The sequence below is a fragment of the Brienomyrus brachyistius genome, chromosome 22, assembly GCF_023856365.1.
Source record: "Brienomyrus brachyistius isolate T26 chromosome 22, BBRACH_0.4, whole genome shotgun sequence".
In the NCBI taxonomy this organism is placed as follows: domain Eukaryota; kingdom Metazoa; phylum Chordata; class Actinopteri; order Osteoglossiformes; family Mormyridae; genus Brienomyrus; species Brienomyrus brachyistius.
Genome location: NC_064554.1, coordinates 8,347,170 through 8,371,366, shown reverse-complemented (window position 1 = coordinate 8,371,366; position 24,197 = coordinate 8,347,170). Strand labels below are relative to the sequence as shown.

General features: G+C 45.5%; 2 protein-coding genes and 1 long non-coding RNA gene across 6 annotated transcripts; 2 read left to right on the top strand and 1 right to left on the bottom strand.

The window, feature by feature from the left end:
* The first annotated feature begins 2,104 nt into the window (after positions 1-2,104).
* Positions 2,105-16,948, top strand: LOC125717382 (myosin-16-like). The gene is given in 41 exon segments (XM_048990257.1): positions 2,105-2,387; positions 2,501-2,675; positions 3,131-3,287; positions 3,510-3,537; positions 3,619-3,718; positions 3,858-3,950; positions 4,204-4,267; positions 4,519-4,617; positions 4,914-5,017; positions 5,279-5,417; positions 6,165-6,434; positions 6,535-6,782; positions 6,886-7,344; positions 7,418-7,505; positions 7,656-7,773; positions 8,019-8,139; positions 8,227-8,363; positions 8,479-8,560; positions 8,636-8,809; positions 8,922-9,149; positions 10,253-10,357; positions 10,526-10,612; positions 10,699-10,844; positions 11,290-11,380; positions 11,454-11,510; positions 11,602-11,688; positions 11,779-12,024; positions 12,133-12,250; positions 12,404-12,531; positions 12,660-12,856; positions 13,005-13,137; positions 13,269-13,485; positions 13,574-13,710; positions 13,906-14,009; positions 14,233-14,425; positions 14,736-14,939; positions 15,150-15,275; positions 15,369-15,539; positions 15,660-15,860; positions 15,947-16,164; positions 16,695-16,948. Coding segments are annotated over 40 exon segments (6,084 nt in total). The 5' UTR covers positions 2,105-2,136; the 3' UTR covers positions 16,148-16,164; positions 16,695-16,948.
* Positions 15,271-17,829, bottom strand: LOC125717383 (uncharacterized). 2 transcript variants are annotated; one of them, XR_007384520.1, is made up of 4 exons: positions 17,700-17,829; positions 16,707-16,730; positions 15,615-16,272; positions 15,271-15,419 (listed from the first exon to the last, which is right to left on the bottom strand). It is a non-coding gene; the product is annotated as an uncharacterized LOC125717383 (long non-coding RNA). The 2 variants fall into 2 exon arrangements; XR_007384519.1 differs by having other exon boundaries at positions 15,643-16,272.
* LOC125717380 (actin-related protein 2/3 complex subunit 1A) lies at positions 17,817-24,112 on the top strand. 3 transcript variants are annotated; one of them, XM_048990252.1, is made up of 10 exons: positions 17,817-17,967; positions 18,769-18,859; positions 18,938-19,042; positions 19,999-20,221; positions 21,460-21,567; positions 22,037-22,249; positions 22,440-22,515; positions 22,844-23,037; positions 23,457-23,547; positions 23,734-24,112. In XM_048990252.1, exons 2-10 carry the CDS (start codon positions 18,796-18,798, stop codon positions 23,770-23,772), a joined length of 1,113 nt encoding a protein of 370 aa, XP_048846209.1. In that variant the 5' UTR covers positions 17,817-17,967; positions 18,769-18,795; the 3' UTR covers positions 23,773-24,112. The 3 variants fall into 3 exon arrangements, with proteins under 3 accessions (XP_048846209.1, XP_048846211.1, XP_048846210.1); XM_048990254.1 differs by having other exon boundaries at positions 17,823-17,913; XM_048990253.1 differs by having other exon boundaries at positions 17,842-17,971; positions 18,773-18,859.
* Positions 24,113-24,197: the final 85 nt, after the last annotated feature.

Genomic DNA, 24,197 nt, shown 5'->3' with positions numbered 1-24,197 from the left:
TTATTTTGGACACAAAAAAATGTTGTCAAAAATGACCTGAACATACATAAAAACTCAGATAAACTGCCATTTTGATCTAAAATTTTATCCATCCCAGGAGGATCAATTTTATCACACTGCTATCGAATTTGGTATGAATAAAGTCATGGGGGTTGAAATTGTTGATTGTTATCCTGACATTTTTGGACTGAGACAAACACTACACGTCAATTTGATGATGTGCGCGCGGGTGTCCGGGTGTTTCTGCGTTCTTTACTCAATACTGCCATCTGCTGGATTTATAGTTGAGAGCGCAAAAACATCCACTCCAGGGGGAACTGGTTTTGCAAGACCCTGAACTCTCCCTCAAATGGTGGGACTGATGAGTTCATTGGGCTGGATGGATCACAACTATGACTTTCCCCTGCATAAAAGAAATATTCCCATAACAGTTAAATCTACTGAATTTTTATAACCACTGCACAATATCTTATCCTGGATGGGACTGTGATGTCACATCTATCAGACAATTTGCACTTTTTAGTTTGTGTTGGTGACACGGGGAAGACTGAAGAGACAGAAGTCAGTGAATTTGCAGCTGTTAAAATTATAACAGTGTTAATCTGAAGGAGCATAAAAGTCTGTTTGTTTGTGATGGGATCTAACAGGGTCAGTGTGAGGTACAACTCAGGCAAAAGTCTCCATCGATTCAACAGCAGATAACAGAAAAAAAGGCCTGTGTTTATGGTAAATGTTCTTAGAAAATACTGACAGGCATTGAAAACAGAACATGGATAATACCCACATTTTCCTCAAGATATCAGTATATCTACTGGGTCTGTAAGGTATGAGTTGTCAGTGAAGCAGCCATTTACCAGTTACCTTTATAGATGATTTTTTCCACCATGATGAGGCTGCAGCAGGTGAGAGATCCCCGAAGGCTCATGATTGCTGAAGCTGTTTGTGAGATGTTCCTGTTGGAGTCTCCAGCGTGTCTGCACTTTAAGATCACTCACCATCTGGCAAGTGGTGACACTAACATTATCCAAAGCAAGCATCACCCCCTCGGGTGAAGACACTCCTTATTAGAGCGTACGTGGAGTGCACAGCATGCGTGTCTGTGTGTGTATGTGAGAGAGAGAGAGAGAGAGAGAGAGAGAGAGAACATCAGTCTCTACATAGCAATATCACATTAACAATCAGAACAATCAGAAGCAGAATTATTATTTAAAACATTATGAAAAAGAGTGGGGTAAATAACAGCCTCTATGTCTTACGATGCCTCCTGGTGCAGCTCCATCAGCTGCACGGGGACAGATAATTGGGTGTCATTACCTCCTGAGGGAAGCCCTTGGCATCCACCTCCAGGGACACCGTGTAACAGCTGAAAATGCTGCATTCTTTTAGGCAGAGTCTTAGGCTGCACTTAAAATAGAGCAAGATTTACAAAGGTTATACATATTAAAGGGCCGGAATACAAATATAATAGCGATCAAGTGCAGCATTTACAAACCTTCTACTTAAACAACAAAACTTTGAATCCGCTCAAGTCAAGTAAGTACATGTGTTCTGATCATTAGGGTGGTTCTGTATCTGTATTTAAAAAAAGAAACAAAAAGACGTTTTTCGTGTAAGGAGCTTCTCCTTTAATTGTATTTAATCGTATTTGGTTTGCCTGTTTAGCTGAGCTGGTGGACGTGTAACCTTTCTTTAGATTCCCGAAAAAGGACACAAGGAGATTGCAGAATCCCCCAAACACTGAACCTTCAACTGATCTTCCCCAGAAGGACCGGGGCTGCTATGCTAGCTATTGGGTAATGGCTTTTTTAATAGTTATGGCCAAATCAGGAGCACTGCGCATTACATATAAAAGGACCAGCCAGCCCTGGCATCCCCATCAACCTCGCTGGCCTCTCTGCCACTCCGGTAAGTACATGCATTGGCCATCAGCGTTAGCATTTAGCTGATCCTGATGCTGAGTCATATTGAGTGTATGGGAATGTGCATTAGCAACCACTGCTTGTTAGCTAAAGCCAGGTTATCAAGTTCATTAATTAGATCAATGTAAAGTTCTCCTTCAGTGTGGTGCTATTTTGCCCTACGCAGCTCCTGTTATCGTGTCGGTTGGACCCTGTGGTTCTGGAAAACTAAGCTGCCATGCCTGGTGCCTACAAAGGAGAATGTGGGGATGGTGTGGACCCCATGCCCTTCCTGGCTCCTTCTGAGAAGGAGAAACTGGAGGTCATGAGCAAGTCCTACGACATCAAAAAGTCCTGCTGGGTGAAGGATGAAAAGGAGGGCTTTGTTGCTGCTGAGATCCAGACTGACCAGGGTGACCAAGTTACTGTCAAGACAGTGAAAAATGCAGTAAGACCCCTGTTAGTTCTCTATATGCTAAGTTTATACATGCATTTAGATAGGATGCACTAGCTATCATCTCAGACAGCTAAAAGGTTCTTCAAGGCAAATTTCAGAAGACACCAGTCAAAGGTCAACAATACTTGACGGTAGCTCCGGAGAGGTTATTGCATTTCCTTGGCTTTCTTCTCTAGACCCTCACCCTGAAGAAGGATGACATTCAGCAGATGAACCCGCCCAAGTTCTACCAGGCTAATGACATGGCTAACTTGACCTTCCTCAATGAGGCTAGCGTCCTGGAAAACCTTCGCCAGCGCTACGTCTGCATGAGGATCTACGTAAGTCTTGATTGAGTCTTCGGCCTTTTTGGGTCTTGGGTTGTTAACTATACTGCCGACATTAGAAAAGTGGTAGTATCCCAGTTTAGTGCAAACTAATTTAAATGCATCTATAAGAATTCAGTACCTGCTCTAAAATGATAAAATCACATACACTCACTTAATATTAAAACGGACTACCAGCGATTTCATTTCATGCCATTTACTTTTTAATGATGTTGTGGGTTCAGTTCCCCATCCTTGCCGTTTGTGTGTGGGACTCACATGTTCTCTCTTTGGGTGTGTGTGTGTGTGTGTTTTCTTATGGTCTAAGGACCTGGCATAGAGAATTCCCCATGGATATGGATAGATCATGACAATGCCTCGGATAAGCCGTTATGGAATATGGATAATCGTCCATAATCATCTTGTGTCATCATGCCGAAACCAATGTCTTAACCTCTCCTCTCCTCCAGACCTACTCTGGCTTGTTCTGTGTCACTATCAACCCTTACAAGTGGCTACCCATTTATGGGTCGAAAGTTGCCCAAATGTACAAGGGGAAGAAGCGTAGCGAGGCCCCTCCTCATCTTTTCTCCATCTCTGACAACGCCTATCATGACATGATGATGGGTAGGTCAACAGAAGGTCATTAATCCCCACAATGACCCATAATCACTACATTAATAACTAACTGCACAATGATTAGATGTTTGTATGAATCTTTGAATTCAAGGCCAGCCCATAGATAAAAATGCAAGTAAATGTGTACATGCTGTTTATTAACAAGCACCTTTAAAATGTTCCTACTCAAGTCATTTCTAATTATGCTTTTGATCGTTTTTTTCACCACAGAGCACGAAAACCAGTCCATGCTGATCACGTGAGTACCTGCCACAGGACCTGAAACGCTGTGCCGTTCAAAGCGTTAAACCTTGTTGTTTTAAACTCCTTCCATTCCTAGCGGAGAGTCTGGTGCCGGCAAGACTGAGAACACCAAGAAGGTTATCCAGTACTTTGCCAACGTCGGGGCCACTGGGGGCAAACCAAGTTCAGATAGCAAGGTAAGCAAAGATGATTCTGGCTTATGAACGACCCTCATTTATTACCATGTAGCCCTTCCAACTAGGACGTATAAGTAGATTTTCTGTATCCTAAGTGTTTTGTAATTGTGATATTCCTCCTGCTTTTTAAATACTACAGGGCTCCCTGGAAGATCAAATCATCCAGGCTAACCCAGTGCTGGAAGCTTTTGGCAACGCCAAAACAACCAGAAACAACAACTCCTCTCGATTTGTAAGGCTTAACAAAAAAAAAAAACGCCACATACCTCTTACTTTATGACTGCACTATGGTAAACTGCCACTCAGGCAAGAAATCCTCCAGCTATGAAACTCAATTTTAGTTGGTGAGACAGATTTAGGCAACACTGCGATCAAAGCAATCAGGAAAAAACACTGAATTTTATTTCTGTAATATCTTAACGATCCTTAATATATCATTCATTAACGCAGAACTGTGTATAATGCTTTCCTATCATCCATTCCAGGGTAAATTCATCCGAATCCATTTTGGGCCAACGGCTAAGCTGGCTGGTGCTGACATTGAGACCTGTAAGTAACTGACTTCCCCGTGTATATGGCCCATTTGTTGAGGATTAATTATTGAGGGAAAGTCTATTACTCTTTTCAAATTGCGTTAGTTTATTTCGCTAAAGAAAGGCTTAAGCTGCGACTGTGTTATCTAAACTGACTTCAGGTCAGCTCCTGTGCGTGACTGAAGCTTTACAGTATAAGCATCCGGCATAAGAAAAGATATCAGGTGATCACATGGCTAAGAATGGCCTCCCTTACCTCCCTCACAGACCTGCTGGAGAAGTCGCGGGTCATCTCCCAGCAATCCGCAGAGCGCGGTTACCACATCTTCTACCAGCTGCTGTCTGGGAAGAAGCCCGTGCTACTCGGTATACCTTCCAACTTTCCATATTGAACAATAGTTTGGAAACGTTAGAAGGAGGGCGATTTGTTACCTCGCAGCCAACTTGAGCTCATTGAATGAAATATTCTGCTGTCTGTTTGCATGATGGCCGCAAAACAGCAGACACGACATTCATCTTCAGGGCCCGGCCGGGATCTTCATTTCAAAGATTTTTTTCAAATAGAATTACGTCTCCCTTGTGATATTTTTGATAAATTGTAAAAATGCAGTTCAAAATACAGATGCCTCACTGTCTCACGATCGTGTCCTTTCCTCTGCCAGAGGCGCTGCTGTTAAATCCAGACCCAAAACAGTATGTGTGGATTTGCCAGGGCGTGACCACAGTGGACAATATGGACGACGGAGAAGAACTAATGCTCACAGATGTAAGTCTATATATACATAAAAAAGATCTGTCTGGCTCCCTTTCTAAGAGACATCCTACTGACAATCAAAATAACATAATAGAGAGGAATTCCAATGAGGAACTGCACTTGTTTGAATATTAAATACACAATATAAATGAGCAAATTATATGAGATTTGGAACATCTTCCCATGCCTGAAGCACCATGTAAAAGCAATGATACCCTTTTATCCTGGTCTTACCTCGCTGGGATGCCTAACGCACAGTCTTGCTTCTCACAGGAAGCTTTTGATGTGCTGGGTTTCACCACGGAGGAGAAGATGAGCGTCTACAAGCTCACAGGTGGAATCATGCACTTCGGCAACATGAAGTTCAAGCAGAAGCCGAGGGAGGAGCAAGCGGAGGTTGACACCACTGAAGGTGGGCTTGAGGCTCCGGCCGCACTTCCTGCTTCCTGCATCCATCCATCTTTTCTCTGTCCTGTCTCTTATTCAGGCGTTTTATTCCCCTTTTTTATCCTCTTTTCCTTGTTGGTGTCATTCTCAGCATAACAAAAAAATCTTAAATAATAAATTGGCTAAAAAAAACTATGAATTTTAAGGGTAATGCTTTGCATTAACTGCACCTTCATAATACTTTTATAATGCATTCATAGAACATTCATGAAAATCCATGCAAAATGAAAGTATACCTATATAGCATCCTAACATACCTTAACAAATTTAACAACAAACATTATATGATAATAACATATATTATAATAGTATACTTGCATAACGTTTGTTATTAATGTATATTAAGCTGTTAAAGTATTTTGGGATGTTAAGGTATGCTTTAGAATGTCCTATGAATGCATAGTGAATGCATTATGAAGTTTTGGTTAATAGAATATGCTGTAATATCCATCCATTTTCCAAACCACTTATCCTTCTGGTCCGGAGGCTATCCCGGAAGCTACAGGCACGAGGGAGGGAACAACCCAGGATGGGGGGCCAGCCCATCAATGACTGTAATATGGGTACAAAAAAGCAAACTACACAAATTAGCAGTACCTCTAAAAATGACCCCCCCCTCCTCCCGCACCCCCACTTATTTTATCAGCAGTTTAATCTAACAATCACCTTTCAGATGCTAAGTCCTTTACATTGTGTCTTTGGTTTCGTTCAGTGGCCGACAAAGTTGCCCACCTCATGGCAGTCAACTCCGGTGACCTGCAGAAGGGCATCACCAGACCTCGCGTCAAGGTGGGAAATGAATTCGTGACCAAAGGACAGAATCACGACCAGTGCGTGTACTCCATTGGTGCCCTGGGCAAAGCTATATATGACAGAATGTTTAAATGGATGGTCACCAGGATCAACAGGACCCTGGACACCAAGATGCAACGCGAGTATTTCATTGGTGTCTTGGATATTGCAGGCTTTGAGATCTTTGAGGTATGTCTGACAAGTGCAAACTTACAGAAATGCACTTTTACGGTCTCCCCCTCACAGTCATTCTGCAAATATTTGCTTGAACATTTACTCATTGATTACTTTTAGGAATTGTCATAATAAATATAGGTATATTACAGTATAGTTGTGAACAGACATTTTTCTGTTTCCCTACTTGTAGTTCAACAGCTTTGAGCAGCTGTGCATCAACTTTACCAATGAGAAGCTGCAACAGTTTTTCAATCACCACATGTTTGTGCTGGAACAAGAGGAGTACAAGAAGGAGGGGATAGAATGGGTCTTCATTGACTTTGGCTTGGACCTGCAAGCTTGCATTGATCTTCTGGAGAAGGTGAGGAGACTCTGGTTGTTGAAACGTTCATTTGCTGGTTCAAGCAGAGGTCATAGGTCCATCAGCTGGGAAATTTTATAATCTTTGTCCTCCAATATTACAGCCAATGGGAATCTACTCTATCCTTGAAGAGCAGTGCGTGTTCCCCAAGGCTACTGATGCCACCTTCAAGGCTGCCTTGTATGAAAATCATCTGGGCAAGTCTGGCAACTTCCTGAAGCCCAAGGGTGGGAAGAAAGGTCCCGAGGCTCATTTTGAGCTGATCCACTACGCTGGCACAGTGAGTTCACAAGCCAGCCAACTGTGTCATGTGGAAGAGCCTTTGACTGTCATACAAAGAGTGCCCTTCTCAGCCCACCTCTGCTTCTGCTCTCAGGTTGGGTATAATATCTCAGGCTGGCTGGAGAAGAACAAAGACCCACTGAACGAGACAGTCGTTGGGCTCTTCCAGAAGTCCTCCATGGCTCTGCTGGCCCACCTCTTCAAAGAGGAGGAGAGCGCTGCTGGGACTAAAAAGCAGAAGAAGGGCTCTTCCTTCCAGACCGTTTCCGCTTTCTACAGGGTACTTACTCTTCATTTTTCTGATAGTCACCTGACCTTTCCCCCAGTTTGACACCTCTCCCTTCTCCCAACAGGAACAGCTGAACAAACTGATGAGCACATTACGCAGCACTGCTCCACACTTCGTCCGCTGCATTGTGCCTAACGAGTTTAAAAAATCGGGTAAGCTCCGGTACAATGGAATCGCTAAACGCACCCTGCTTCTCCTACCAAGGCTGTTAGATGTGCTTTTATCACAGATATCGAAGGAACGTTCTGGCGAGGTGTAGCATGATCGTAGTCCACTCACTGGCTCCTTCTGCGCTCTCACAGGTGTGTGTGACGCATTCCTCGTCCTGCACCAGCTGGCCTGTAACGGTGTCCTGGAGGGTATTCGCATCTGCAGGAAGGGTTTCCCCAACAGGCTTCAGTACCCAGAGTTCAAGCAGAGGTCATGCCCTCTAATTTAATAAAGCTCCTGTCTGACTCTGATGAACGGAAATGTGATGTATGTATGGTGACAAGTGGTTCCTGTCAGGCACCTAGTCAACGATCCAGACTGAGTGAAAGCAACATGATTTGTCTAAGCCATTCAGATGAATTGATTTGTGATTCAATTGCATCTCCCATTTTCTGCCCTCCACATTTGTGGTTTATTGTCAAATAATAAACGCCTATGGCTACCTTTTGTTATAGATATTACATCTTGAACCCGAATATCATCCCAAAGGGATTCGTAGACAACAAAAAAGCCTCTGAATTGATCCTGGGCTCCATTGGACTAGACCCCTCGGAGTACAGAATCGGACACACCAAGGTCTGACATGCACTTGTTTTCAGGTTGACTTCTGTCTGTCTTTGTGTCATATGTTCATAAAACTTCCTCGATACGTTACACGTTTAGGTGTTTTTTCGTGCCGGAGTGTTGGCCAAGCTGGAAGATATGCGTGATGAGCGTCTAGCAAAGATCATGACGATGCTCCAGGCACGCATAAGAGGTGTTCTCATGAGAATCGAGTTCAAGAAGATGGTTGAAAGAAGGTAAGTAAAAACACGGCATTAATTCCATTTCCAGACCTAAATACTTGCCTTCCATTTTTCCCCAATTCTAACCTATGAATCAATGGACCCTCTCCATGGGTTTCTTTCATTTCAGAATTGCTCTCATTGCTATCCAGCGAAATGTGAGGAAATTCCTGCAGCTTCGTTACTGGGGCTGGTGGAAGCTCTACACAAAGGTATGCCCATGGTTCTCCAGGACTGTGACCTTGTATTGGGCTTCAGTGGAGAACTTGTTATCTGTACGCTCTCAGGTTAAGCCACTGCTCAACGTGGCTCGTCAAGAAGAGGAGCTGAAGGTCAAGGAGGAGGAACTGCGACTCGCTATGGAGAAAGCGCAGGAGATGGTTGAAAAAGTTAAAGACCTGGAAGAGAAGCTGGTGACTCTCTCCAAAGAGAAGAATGACTTCGCTTTGGCACTGGCAGCTGTAAGTGCTCTGCTGAAGACTGAAGTTCCTCCATCCATTCATTTGAACCCTTTACACGTGGAACAGTTATCAGGTACATTACTCTTCGCGATCTTTATCTTCTTGCTTTTAGGAACAAGATACGATGGCAGACGCAGAGGAGCGCTGCACGCAGCTGATGAAGCAGAAGATCAACCTGGAGGGTGAAATCCAAGACATGAAGGAGCGTCTGGAGGAGGAGGAAAGTGCAGCGAACAGCCTTGGTGCACAGAGGCGCAAACTGGAAGTGGAGCTCAATGATCTAAAGCGGGATCTGGAAGAGCTGGAGTCCACCTTGGCAAAGACAGAAAAGGAAAAGCAGGTAGGGAGGTAAACTATAGAGGCTGTGAGGCATCAAAATGATGTTTGAGAACATGGCAATCTCCCGATCCAGTCTTCAGGGACCCCAAAGAGTTCACATTTTAGCTTCCTCCCAACTCCCAGCACACCCATACCAGGCAGTAGGTGTTCTAGATTGGCTGGGAACTGGTGGGTAACATAAATGTGGACAGTCTGGGGTCCCTGAGGACTGGACTGGGAAACCATGACATATGGGAATAGCCTCTACAGCAAGAGCAATAAACCTATACAATTCATCCATCTTCCAACTGTCAATATTGTTCAGGGTTACTGCAGCCCAAGGACACAGGAGAGAGTTCGATATTGAGGGGATACAGCTTAATAATTAAAATACAATGATCTATTTTTTCTGAAATGAAGCCAAATTAAATATGGGAGGGACCTATCCCCCCTGAATCCTACACCCCTGCTGAGCCTATCCAAGGAACCCTTGCAACACAGAGAGAGCATGCAAGTTCTACACAGAGCTGGGATGCTGAATACCAGCCTTAAAGGTGTGGGGCAATAGTGCTACCCACTCTGAATCACTGAGCCTCTGAATCACTGAGCCTCTGAATCACTGAGCCTCTGAATCACTGAGCCTCTGAATCACTGAGCCACTGAGCCACTGAGCCTCTGAATCACTGAGCCTCTGAATCACTGAGCCTCTGAGCCACTGAGCCTCTGAATCACTGAGCCTCTGAATCACTGAGCCTCTGAGCCTCTGAGCCACTGAGCCTCTGCACCTCTGCGCCTCTGAGCCACTGAGCCTCTGTGCCACTGAGCCTCTGAGCCACTGAGCCTCTGAATCACTGAGCCACTGAGCCTCTGCACCACTAGCCACTCTGGACTGGACCCAGAGTGGCCGGTTCTTACATGTCCTTCCTGACAGCTAAGTATTTATTTTTAAGGTGCCTTCTTTTAAGAAAAGGACACATTTACATAATCTTTGAAAAGGCAGTTTCACAAGGGACTCCTCGTATCTGAATTAGTCTGAAATTTCCTTTAGAAAATACCACTTTGACAGTGAGAACATCAACAATGTTACCACTGAGCAGCAGCACCAGTGTTTCATGACCATTCTAGAGCCTGGACCAGAAAGCGCGCACTCTTACGGGAGACCTGGGCCAGAGGGACGACACCATCGCCAAGCTGCAGAAGGAGAAGAGAGCCCTGGAGGAGCTTCAGCAGGTGAGCACCAGCTCCAGGAGATATAAACGATATCTATTCACTAATGAATCAATTTATCCCAACATCAGATCAGTGAAATTGCTGCAATGTCAGGATCCCATCTCCTTTTCTTATATACTTCATTCATCTTAATTGTTCCATGCTGACGGATCTTGTTTCTTTGAACAGAAAACTTTGGATGATCTTCAGACGGAAGAGGACAAGGTCAACCACTTAACTAAGAACAACAGCAAGGTCACCACTCAGCTTCATGAGGTTCGCATTGCAAATTCATAGACTGGTATGTACTGCTGGAGGTTGATTTCAGCTCACTGTCGGATTATCGATTCCTGTTCTGTCAGGTGGAAGACAACTGGGATCAAGAGAAGAAAATCCGTGCCGAGGTGGAGAAAGCTCGTCGGAAGGCAGAAGGGGACCTAAAAATGACGATCGAAAACCTCAACGAAATGGAAAGAGCCAAGATAGATCTAGAGGAAGTTGTTAAAAAGTATGTCTCTTCATATATATGTAATCTATTTGCAGTACATAAATTACTGTGCAATAATTTGGCGGGAATCATAAATCCAACACAGTTTACTGGCAGCAAATGGATTTTTATTATAAACTGAACTCAAAAGTAAACCAGAAGCAAAAGTGACCACAAGGGGTCTAAACACAGGCAGACAAGTAAGATGAAGTAAAGCAAGGCTAGAACTAAATCAGGGAAACACACTACGAACTAACAAAAGTGCTGCAACACTGAGGAAGGAATGGGATGCTAGTGACACCAGCTGGCCAAACGAGGAACAGGCAAATGGGACATGTCAGGAACTGATCCTGATACACAGAAACCATTTTGGTAAACAACTGCATTGTAATAAAACTAAGCAAATTGCTAATCTAACCACAGTAAAGAAACTTTTACTGCCCGAGATCTTTCAATGTCATTGAAGGAGAGATTTGGAGATCAATCACCTGAACACAAAATGGGAGGATGAGCAGTCGCTAAACTCCACTTTGCAGAGGAAGCTGAAGGAACATCAGGTAATGTAAGATGGAGTGACAGAAGTGGCTTAATCCGTGGGAGAATTCTTTAATAACTTACACTGATTCCCAGGCCCGCATTGAGGAGCTCGAAGAAGAGCTGGAAGCTGAGAGAGCAATAAGAACCAAGGTAATGTCTGCAGAACTTCTGCAGAAGTTGTTTTGTTGATCTGTTCTGGGTTACGGGCTCTACGAGGTAGAACTCTCGTTGTTCTATTCAGGTAGAGAAACAGAGGGCAGATCTATCTCGTGACCTGGAAGACATTTCAGATCGACTCGAGGAAGCGGGAGGAGCCACCGTGGCTCAGGTGAGGCCAAAAGGAGCCTGATATCGTCGGCTGAAGCTTCACAGGCGTATCGCAATCTCTTACACAGAAAAAGACGTCTTGATGTTGTAGATCGAGCAGAACAAGAAACGGGAGGGTGAGCTGCTGAAGTTGCGAAGGGAGCTGGAGGAGGCGGCTCTGCAGGGGGAGGCGACCGCCTCGGCGCTGAGGAAGAAGCACTCAGACTCCATGGCTGAGATGGCTGAGCATGTGGAGAACCTGCAGAGGGTCAGACTCAAGCTGGAGAAAGACAAACAAGTCATGAAGGCCGAGATCGATGACCTCAATGCCACAATTGAGTCAATTCAGAAATCGAAGGTGAAGAGCACTATTGACGAGCACAGATGAAAAGCAAAATGCATCTTGTTTAGCTGCCAGCTTATCTGAGTTCACCGCTGACCTACGCTATCCTTCTCCTGCCTGTAGCTGAATTCTGAAGCTCATGTTCGCAAGTTGGAGGACAACCTGGCTGAAGTCACTGCCAGACTGACGGATATGGAGAAGAATCAGACGGAGCTAAATGCCATTAAGATTCGCCTTTCGGGTGAGAGAATCTCAAAATAAGATATAAGGTGCAAGTCATCACTGTTAGCATTGCTTTTGGCTAGATATTTAACTACCTGCAAAATGATTAATTTAAAGTTACTTTAATATGGTCATTTTTGAACACATTCATATATCAGTTCCTTTCTTGTAGCTGAGAACAGTGATTTGAGCCGTGAGTTAGACCAGACCCAGAGCAAGTTGACCCAGATCTCACGTCTAAGAAGTTCTCTGATCTCTCAAACCGATGAGCTCAAGAGGCAGGTGGATGAGGAATCCAAGGTAATGAACATCGTACGACAATGAACATCATGGAACTTGATGGCTCAAAGTCATCAGAGCAGAAATGTAACGTGAAAGTTACGCAGGGTTATCAGGAGCTGACCAAGTACGCTATTCCTTCATTCCAGACTCGAAGCACGGCAGTGGTGAGCCTAGCTAATGCACGTCATGACCTGGACTTGATGAAGGAGCAGCTGGAGGAAGAGCAGGAGAGCAAGGCTGAGATGCAACGTCTCATCTCCAAACTCAACTCTGAGGTGACCACTTGGAGGACCAAATATGAGACGGACGCCATCCAGAGAACCGAGGAGCTGGAAGAGACAAAGTAAATGGGGCCATTATTTTCAATATAATTTTCACAGCAACTCCTCAATAATGATCCCAGCATTGCAGCCCTTTTTCTTCGCCGAGGTCATCTTCACTAACAGGCTTATCGAATGATGTCAGAGAAAAGAGCTAAATTCTTGTTGCAGACGCAAACTGGCGGCCAGGCTCCAGGAGGCTGAGCAGGCAGCAGAAGCAGCACAGGCCCGAGCAGCCACCCTGGAGAAGGTCAAACAGAGGCTGCAAGGAGAGGTGGAGGACCTCACCATCGACCTGGAGAAGGTATCGTATTAGCTGACTGCATTCCGACATGTTTCTGGAATGGTTTCAATATTCTACCACAACTTTTCTAGCGCACACCACTGAAGGAAATCTGTCCAGTAAGAGGAGCATACCGCTGTTTCCCTCTGCAGTCCAACGCAGCGGCTGCTGCTCTAGACAAGAAGCAGCGTACCTTTGACAAGATGATTGCCGAGTGGAGCCAGAAGTGCGAGGAGCTGCAGCTGGAGCTGGAGAACTCTCAGAAAGAGTGCCGCTCCTACATGACAGAGGTCTACAAACTCAAGACCTCTTATGAGGAGTCCCTCGACCACTTAGAGACCGTGAAGAAGGATAACAGAACCCTCACTGGTATGACAAACTGGACATTAAAGGGAAATAGTTGAGCCTTTTGAAATCTGTAGACGCACAGGGAAGTGACTCTGAAGTTGCCTTGTAGATGAGATCAAAGATCTTGTGGAGCAGCTTGGGGAAGGTGGGAAGAATGTCCATGAGTTACAGAAGATTAGGAAAAAGCTGGAGGTAGAGAAGGAAGAACTTCAGTTGGCCCTGGAGGAGGCCGAGGCTTCCCTGGAGGTAAAAGGCTTCAGCTGATTTGATATCACGGAGTTTACTTTTTCCACCTATCTGTTCACATCGATCTCTGTTAATTTACACCATATGGTCCTCCACATTTTTAACTGGCAGACTAATATCTTGGCGATTAAGAGGTTTGTTTCTTCTGCGTCCTGTTCATGAGAATTTCGTTGTGACGTTCGACCATGCTGTTAGGTCGAGGAGAGTAAAGTGGTTCGTGTCCAGCTGGAGTTGGCTCAAGTCAAGGCGGACATTGATCGCCGAATTCACGAGAAGGAGGAGGAATTTGAGATTACAAGGTCAGGACAGCTCCTATGTCTATATTAGGTTAAACATAACAGCCAAAAATACGTCCTAAACCATATATTGTTCAAAAATACATTTATTACAGACACACAATGTTTATACTTGATTTTATTTTAAAGATCCCTAGAATGTCCCTGTATTTATAATATGTCTCATTAATTTGACCTGTTTTACTGAAATGAAACCACGTACTTTATTTGACTTGACTCTCACCAGGAAAAATCACCAACGTGCAGTGGAGTCCCTGCAAGCCAGCCTGGAGGCAGAGGCCAAAGGCCGAGCCGAAGCCCTTCGGCTGAAGAAGAAGATGGAGGCTGACTTGAACGAGATGGAGATCCAGCTGGACCACGCCAACAAGAACAACAGCGAGCTGGTGAAGACCCTGAAGAGACTGCAGCAGCAGATCAAAGTGAGCCTAGTGGCGTTAGACCAGTGATTCTCAAACCCGGTCCTCGGGCCCCACTGCCCTGCTTGATTTCCTGCTATCCCTGCCCCACACACAAGTCCCAGCTGCCTTTCAGCTTATGATTGACTGAACACACCTGATCCAGGTAATCAGCACTGTGTGGGGCAGGGATTAGCTGGAAAACAAGCAGGGCAGTGGGGCCCGAGGACCGACTTTGAGAACCACTGCGTTAGACTGATCCATCTGACGCCCACGACCCAGCAGCACCCAGCCTGCCGCACTCCTACAATGCGATGTGGCTGCTTCCCCGCAGGACATGCAGGTGCAGATGGATGAGGATGCACGGCAGCACGAGGAGCTGAGGGAGCAGTATAACCTGCAGGAGCGCCGCCTCAGCTTGCTGCAGACGGAGATAGAGGAGGTGCGCAGCGGCCTGGAAGCCTCCGAACGCTCCCGCAAGCTGATCGAGCAGGAGCTGGTGGAGGTCACCGAGAGACACAATGAGCTCAAAGTTCAGGTAACATCTCTGCATAGAAGTACTGAAACACAGAAAAAGGCATAGCAATATGCCGAAGAATGGTTGAAATCAGAAAAAAATATGCGATGTCCTGTATCTGCCTGCTGATTGGGCAATTTTCAGTTATATCATAAAATCTATGGTGGCTCGTCTAATTGAATTTGACCCATTTGCATTCTTGATGGATAAACAATCACTTTTCTCCCTCAGAACCAGAGTTTGATCACTATCAAACGCAAAATGGAGACAGACATGACACGTCTGACCAACGAGAATGAGGAGCTCATCTGCGAGTTCCGCACAGCGGACGAAAAAGCCAAGAAAGCCATCACTGATGCAAGTGGCCCGTTCACGGCTCTCCCGGTTCCTTCTGAGGGCACCTGGTAGGTCCTCGCTGCTGACTCACTGCTGGCTATGTGTCATTCCCAGGCTACCCGCATGGCGGAGGAACTGCGCCAGGAGCAGGAGCACTGCGTGCACCTGGAGAAGATCAAGAAGAGCAACGAGATCACAATCAAAGACCTGCAGCTCAAGGTGGAGGAGGCTGAGGAGCTCGCTCTGAAGGCCGGCAAGCGAACCATCCAAAAACTAGAGACTAAGGTGAGCTCTGCTTCTTCTTGAAGCATCTGGGCAACATTACATAGAAGTTGACAAGATCCCCCTTAATAAACATACAAATGAAGTTGATTCGCTTGAGACACACCTTGCTGTCGTGTGCAGATCAAGGAGCTGGAGACAGACCTGGACACGGAGCAGAAGCGCCACGTAGAAACGGTGAAGGACCTGCGGAAACATGAGCGACGCCTCAAGGAACTGATCTTCCAGACTGAGGAAGACCACAAGACTAACCACCGCTTGCAGGAGCTAGTGGAGAGACTGCAAAGTAAACTCAAGGCCTACAAGAGGCAGATCGAAGACGCGGTCAGTAAAAAGCTATCAAGTGTGAAGCTTCGAGTCTTGGGTCATTAGTCCTGAAATGGTCTCTGATTGTTACTGCTCCTCTGCAGGAAGAGCAGGCAAACACTAGCTTGTCCAAGTACAGGAAGACGGTGCACGAACTCGACGACGCGGAGGAGAGAGCAGACATGGCTGAGATGGCGCTGAACAAGCTGAGAACCAGGAACCGTGCCTCAGTGGGGAAAGGCTTCACCTCTGTGGAGATCATCCAGGTGTCCAAGTCCTCTTCCAAGGGTGCCTCTGAAGATTAAAGCTCTCCTAGCATGGGGTGAGTGGACTGATGATGGGGCTCTGCACAGCAAAGAGAACGGACCCAGTCTCATGAGGAATTCCACAGATTTACATTACAGGGCTGAAGGTTGTCCTCTCGTGGCAACTGTTAGAAAAAAAAACAGTTTTGTTGCATCTCTACCACTTCCTGCCATATTCGTAAAAACACCGGTGTCATATAATTTCCTGCTGACTCATGGATCATATTTGCAAAAACACTTTGTATTATCTGTCCATGAATGTCATGAGAATGTCAGTAGGTAACAAACAGTAACAGTAACAGTGACAAACTTTATAAAACGGTGCATTTATTTAGTCTGCTTGTTACCACTTTTTGCCACGATATTTTACAACATAAGCAGAGAACTTCTACAGTGTGCTGAAGTACATGTACAATTCATGGCTGGGAATTTATTGTCAGTATAATGAGAAATTTTGTAGCAATAATTTGAATATCACATTGATGTTTTCTTAGACTGAGTGGCTGAAAGTATAAATGATGAAAACTGTTGGTTTCTGTTGTTCCAGGGTAATACTCACCATATATGCTCTCTCTGGAAGCGACTGTGCAGAAAAGAAGCCGAAATGTCAAGTTCCAACACTCAAGTCATAAACTTACAGTCTTACATAAAAGTATCATTCCTTGAAGGCCTAAGCCCGATTGAGTGACCACCAGGGGGCGCCGGTCTCACATCTCTGACAGAGAGAGTAACATTGTGCCACCCAAATGTCGCGTGTCCGCCTGTGGGTTTGCTGTCATCCTAATAAACACGAAGCAGAAACGCGCTGTCTCTGTGTTTATGTTCCCTGATTTTGTCAGGAGACCAAGATTTCTGTTCAAGACACTCAGTGGAGGCGAGCTATTGCAGCTTAATTGTAACTACCATAATCAAAAATATAAATACATTCACATTAGATCTAACTTTGAGAACAATGATATGAAATTACACGGGATTTGACATTAAATATGTAATATCATGTATTTTGCAGGCTTCACTGCGCAAACATAATTAGAAATGCCTGCCAAAAGGCCTATATAAAAATATACCCAGGGAACCACATTTTATTAGCAATTCCCTTACTCCCTGAAAAACCACCATTTCTAAAAGGGCTCTGGTAGTACACGCTTCTCTGAATGCAGCAGGCGTGTACACAGGGCTGCCGCGCGGGGAGCAAGTTAATGTCATGGTCGTTCTCTAAACAGCCATTCGAGGTGGAGCATGTACGACCAGCCAGATGCATTTGATACTGCTGTGGCGGTCACAACCATTTTTACTTAATGTTTAAAACGCATCAGCGTACTCATGCCATCTTATAAATGTTGGTAGACAGAAGAGAAGGTGCAAGGGCTGGGGCAGTGTAATTAAAATAAGCCCGAAAGTATAAGATGTCACTTTGTCACAAGAGGGAGGCAGTTCATACAGAGGTTTACATAAAGCCATCTTAACAGCAAAGTCTCGGATTTGTTGGACACAAGAGGAAACTTATTTGTACGAGAACCATAAAATTATTTTCCGGATATACATTACTTACAAAGTCACTGTAAACTGCGCGCTACACTGTTACCATGCGAACACGCCTCTTTTCTGAATGGCGGTGGCGCCTGCTCTTCACGCATGCGCACTGGGTGCATCCTCCCTAGTCCTGGCACGCATGTTCTTTGTCGTTTCCTGGATGCCTTGACAGTCCGGAGCAGGAAACCTACCGGGGTGGATTCGTGTCGACTGCCCAGAGTCCGCGAATTCAGGTCCGCAGAAGTTCGACGTGGGGGGTGATTCAAGAATATTGCGTAAGGCTTAAGGCAAGTAAACGAGACGTAGCCCGTACGGTCTGCTGCTGGGTCCCGGGAAAAGCCGGTTCTGGATATCACTGGAATGGGGGATGGCTGCGGCCTCGATTCATCCATTCTCGTCCCGGAGTTATGGTGTGCTTGCACTCTATCTGCTCTCATTTTTTGGCTGCTTTCAGGTTAAACAAAAAAATTGTTTACCTTAATGCGAATGCCTGACGGACTACTGATCCCGTGCAGCATACGATCGGCTAGCAAACACTTCGGCTAATGACGCCTCCCCACCCAGACCGGTTTTGTCGGCCAGCGTTGTGGAGCCACCCCCGCCGGCGGGGACCGAGCGAAAGGGCATGCGATCGCCGTGATTTAGAGCCGATCTCCGTCCGCGATTTCCTGCCGGACAGCGGCTATTAGAGAAACATCATCGCGTCCGCTGGTGTTATGGGGGGGGTGGGCGTAAATCACAGCCTTGTTGCCTTGCCCTTCGATCGCGCTGAAATATAACACTCCCCCATCTAATGTTGACGAGTCACCGGCTGTCACCAGCTATGTCTTGCAGATATGTACGGCACCTAAAAAAGTTCTTGTCTGGACTGCGTGTTTGCTGACTTATAAAAACACTACAGTCGGAGCTGCAAACTTTTACTCCTCTGTCAGCTAGGTGGCGAAATAAAACTATATACGTGATAATATGCTTTACAAGAGAGGGGTATGACACAGATCCACGTTATATGTGCCGGTTTCTTATCACGCAAAGAATCGGTTTGTGCGGACTTAAGATTTACACCTCGGTGCTGCTATACGTTTTCATAGGTAGCTGGAAGAAACGTCCTGTTCACAATGTCTCTGCATCAGTTCCTCTTGGAGCCCATCACCTGTCACGCTTGGAACCGCGACAGAACCCGTAAGTAAGCCGGGCTGCCGAGCCGCCCGTGCCGCACTCAGCTGGGCATCTCACCGGGCGTTTTCCGTCTCTGCTCAGAAATCGCCATTAGCCCCAACAATCACGAAGTCCACATCTACAAGAAGAATGGAAGCCAGTGGATCAAAGCCCACGAGCTGAAGGAACACAACGGACACATCACTGGTACCAGACTGTCTTGTATTTCAGTTAAAATATTAAGTAAATTTTACTGATAAAAGTAATTGATATTTATCTTTCAGGATTAGGTCTCTTTATGAAAGCTTTACCGTCAAATTCATTCAGGTCTGAACATTTTGGCTACCACCCAAAATGGGCTCGAGGGAATCTTTCTCTTTTTTATTCTTTTCAGGTTTGTTATGTCACTGCTATTACAGACATGGTATTATATACTGGTCTATAATTAGATGGTTACGTCATTGTGAAGGATTTTTAAGAGGTTGATTGAGCTGCAGAGACTAGCATTCGGGAAGTTCGTTGTTATTCCTGCCTCCTTAACCAGGGGTGTTGCTACAGATTTTGGGTCTTATGAAGGCTTATCATATTGGGCCCCCAGTACAGATCAGTCCAATTATTTTTCAAATTCTCTAGGCCCCCTGTCACTCAGGGACCCTTGGAATCATCCTAACGTTCCCCCCCCCCCCCCCTTACGGCGCCGCTGCCCTTAACATGTAAGACTTTCATCTAGTGCTGAAAAACACTGCGAGTTGGGAGGTAGCAAAAACATGAACTGTGGGTGCCTGGGAGGACGCGTTTGAGAAACACCGCTGTAGGGGACCGAATGTGAGGTTCCCAGTGATCACTGGCAGCCAGGGGAATAATGAGAGGGATCCCAGACAGACTGCTTCCATCCTGGAGGAGGGGTAAGGATGGATAGAGGTGAAATGAGAAGCGAGTTTACAGCCAGATCGTGGGAGCCTTGTGTGGAGAACCACCACTGGGTCTGTTCCACTCTCACATTAAGAACATCCTGACACCTTTGTGTTTTTTAATCTCATATTTCTTAAAGGTTTGTCTGTTTTTATCCATATTACAAATCGGGGTCCTTGTACAGTTGTGAGGTTCAGAGAAGTGTGTCATCAACCCCCACGTGTGGTCTGCCCTGTGCCGGTTCTGCCCAGGCATCGACTGGGCCCCGAAGAGCGACCGCATCGTGACCTGCGGTGCTGACCGCAACGCCTACGTGTGGAATCAGAAAGACGGAGTCTGGAAGCCCACCTTGGTCATCCTCAGGATCAACCGTGCCGCCACCTTTGTCAAGTGGTCACCCCTGGAGAACAAGTTCGCTGTGGGCAGTGGGGCTCGGCTCATCTCCGTGTGCTACTTCGAGTCTGAGAATGACTGGTGAGTCCTCTGGGGTCGCGGCGAGGTCTGGCCCTCGGCTTCAGCCCTGTGAATCCAGTATAGCCCGGGTGACGAGAGCTTAAACCGTGAGAGATGTTCCAGTTACACACTTCTCAAGCAGAAGATAAGCTATATATTACATGTAGGGCAATCGCTGGATGCAAGGCAATTCGATTTCAGTTATTTAGGGAACAATTAAATGCTTTGGAAATTTTCGAAAATTTGTATCACAATTCAATTCGATTAATTGATTATACGATTATTTTGATAAGCTACATTTTTATGTATTTATTTATTTATTTATTTATTGTTGTTATTACATTTTCTAAAGGCCAGCCCCTGAACTGTACAGGAAGTAAAGATGTAGACAGGAAGTAAAGATGTAGACAGGAAGTAAAGATGTAGACAGGAAGTAAAGATGTAGACAGGAAGTAAACATGTAGACAGGAAGTAAACATGTAGACAGGAAGTAAAGATGTAGACAGGAAGTAAACGTGTAGACAGGAAGTAAACGTGTAGAGGAAGGGCTGCCTGATTTTGCCTGCAGTGAAACTTGCTGAGCTTGCCGGTGCAGATTAGCAGAATGATATTACATCATTTTTTTATTCTGTGAAATAAAAAAAATATTAAATCTGTGGGCCAGATTTAATAATGATTTATAAAGATATTGTGGGCTGGTATTTTGAAGCCTCTTATAAATGGCAAATGAGTTGATGAAATCCCTCACTTTCCACCATGGAAAATGACTGATTGTCCGATGCACTCTTCTCCATTATTTTAGTAATTGTGTCTCTAGGTCTGGTGCTGCTAACTTTTAATGCTCAAAAAGTTTAAATACTGGCCAACTATATCAGCCGATTCCGATATGTCAACCAATATCTTGTGCTTCTCCAGTGTTGGGTAAGTTGCCCACAAAAGTAATCCATTACAGACAGAGATGGAAAGTTCAGGTCCTGAAAATACAAATCCAGACCAAACTTTTGTTTCAGCCGACCGACTCTGTGACTGTGCCACTTTATACTGAACTGGTTGGTTGAAACAAAACCTTGGTGTGGATTTTTACTTTTTGTACCTGAATTTTCTACCTCTATCTGTAATGGATTACTTTTCTGAGTAATATCCAAAACTGTGCATCTATAAGGCTAACATTACTTTTTACGAAGGCTAAGATAGACTAGCACTTCAGATTAATTTCTTGCCATAGGTAACGGGATTCAATCTTGGCTGTGTTTTTGAAGGTGGGTTAGCAAACACATCAAGAAGCCGATAAGGTCCACGGTGCTGAGCTTGGACTGGCATCCCAACAACGTCCTTCTGGCTGCTGGGTCCTGCGACTTCAAATGCCGGTACTTATTTCGTAACTTTCTGGCTTCTGTCTACCACAAGTGTCTTATTTCATGTAGCATATTCAGTATTACAGGAAGCAAGCATTAATATTGATAACATTAATAAAATGAGCAGAAGGGCAATGGTTATGGGGTACGGGCTGGATATCTTAGATCGAATTCTTTTTTTAAATAAAAGATCAGAATGTTTATCGAGAGCTGTATCTGTGATCGGAAGGTCAGTGGTTCAAATCCCAGAGTCTGTACAGTGATTTCACCGTTGGGCTTGAGCAAGGCTCTCAATCCCCGATTCCTCCAGGGACTGACTGTTCCTGCATTCAGTTGTATATATTACTTTGGATAAAAGCATCTGCTAGATAAAATAGCTGAACTAATTTTAAAGGCCAACAATTAAGATATTAAGATAAGACACAGAGGACGTTAATGGAGACCTCGTGCTAAGAGCAATGGTGCTATGCGTCTCCTCCAGGGTATTTTCTGCCTACATCAAGGAAGTGGATGAGAAGCCGGCCCCGACCCCCTGGGGATCCAAAATGCCCTTTGGGCAGATGATGGCTGAATTCGGGGGTGCCGGTGGTGGGGGCTGGGTGCACAGTGTCTGCTTCTCTGCCAGCGGGAGCCGCCTGGCCTGGGTCAGCCATGACAGCACGGTGACGGTGGTGGACCCCACCAAAGGTTCCACGTGAGTGTCGTTGTTGCATTGCAGCATGCAAGGTGCGGGCTAGCCAATCGGAGTCGGCAGAGGAAGATGACATCATCGTCCTCTGACACACCAGTAACATTCACGGACGTTATTGCTTTGCAGTGACTGCTGTGAAAAATCGTTTCACAGACTTACTTATTAATTCATCTGATTTCATCCGTTCTTCCAGACCATGCCAGCTGAAGACGGAGTTCCTTGCTCTTCTGAGCGTGATATTCGTCTCGGAGAACAGTGTTGTGGCCGCGGTAAGAACCAGCTTCCTGTGTGCCCAGTCTTATTGGGTTAATTTTGGGCTCATATTTCTCTGTCCAGTGAGACCTGCATGGTCTTAATCAGTATTGTAGTGACAGGAGCTTCCGTCACTTTCCGTTTGTTACCAGGCAGCTGTGGTGTGATTATTGTGGCGCTTCTCTTACATTAATATGGTGCTCGAATTCATAATTCTCCACTCCTCCCTGCCCCCCCCTACCCCCCATTCACCCTTATCCAGTTAAAATGGGTAGTGCTGAGCGTGTGCCCATTGATCGGGACCTGCCTCGGCCGTCTCCCGACGTGTGTTCTCTGTTCTCTCAGGGTCACGACTGCTGTCCAATGCTGTTCAACTACAGCGACGACGGGGTCCTGACCTTCGTCTCCAAGCTGGACATCCCCAAGCAGAGCACGCAGCGCAGCATCTCTGCCATGGAGCGCTTCCGCAACATGGACAAGAGGGCCACCACCGAGGAGCGTAACAACACGCTGGAAACGCTGCACCAAAACAGCATCACGTAAGCTCTCGGCCCTTGGTTTGTCAGCAGGGCACCCAATAGGAAGTCAAGGGCAAAGGCGGTGCTTATACTGTGACTGCGGGGCCCTCGTGGGTCTAGAACCCACATGCTTCAGTTTCGGGTTCAGAGTCCATAGTGGAACAGTCAGCTAAAACTCAGGTCGTGTTTTACTGTAGATGAGCCCCGCTTAGATGATGTGCTGTAATGGACTGGGTGTCGAGTCCCTTTTTAGAAGGAACGGTAGTAAGAAATAGGAATTATTGGCTAATTGGATTGTGGGGAAGACAAATCATTCCGGAGGATCTAATAAGATGTGCTTAGACTATAGTCAGAAAATGATTTTGTTTTTGTGAAGCATTTAGATGTCCTAAAATATGTTTTTTAAGATCGGATAACTTACTATTTTCTTTATTTCATAGCCAAGTGTCTATATATGAAGGGGACAAAAGAGATTGTCGTAAATTCTGCACTACAGGGATCGATGGAGCAATGACCATATGGGATTTCAAGGTGGATACTTGCTCTGTGGTACTTTTTTTGACCAGTTACTGTACCTTGAATACCTTGATTTTTATAGCCAATCCTCTGGTAAATATGCTGCGGTCCTGGGGCTTTCAGGTTGCATAATCTCTGATATTCCTCCTAGATGTTTACCCTGTGCTAATATGTCTCTTGTGTCTCCTCCTACACCCCAAGACTCTTGAGTCTTCCATCCAAGGCCTATTGATCATGTAGAGGAAACCACATCTACCCGGCCAGGCTCCGCCTGCCAGCGGCAACGTGGTGACTTCCGGCAGCGCTTCAGGCCCAAAAGTGAGAGGAAAAAAACATAACCGTAAAAAGCACTGAGGGCACCAAGAAACTGACATACTGTTCTTTACTAATGGGAGGAAGAGGAGCAGTGAGTGGGAAGCTTCCTCACTTTCTCCAGCTGTGATTCTCTTGATTCTGTACCAGAGTTGGTACTTTGATGGTTAAATGATGCTAATCGGGGGACATTTTAGGACACTACCTTAAAAGGAGATCGTTTTTTTTTTGTAAATGGTTGGCTAGAAATAAAGGATGTAAGCTTAAATCGCTGTAGCCTGTCTCTCTCTCTGTGTGTGTGTGTGTGCATGTGTGTGGGCCCACAATGTGACAAAAACCTGTTATTTTGGCAT

Excerpts from the sequence above, each read along its gene's own strand:
- LOC125717380 (XM_048990252.1), top strand. The coding sequence starts at position 18,796 with ATGTCTCTGCATCAGTTCCTCTTGGAGCCCATCACCTGTCACGCTTGG. Across the intron at positions 18,860-18,937 it reads TTGGAACCGCGACAGAACCC|AAATCGCCATTAGCCCCAAC; the intron begins GTAAGTAAGCCG and ends GTCTCTGCTCAG. Across the intron at positions 23,038-23,456 it reads CTGCACCAAAACAGCATCAC|CCAAGTGTCTATATATGAAG; the intron begins GTAAGCTCTCGG and ends TTTATTTCATAG.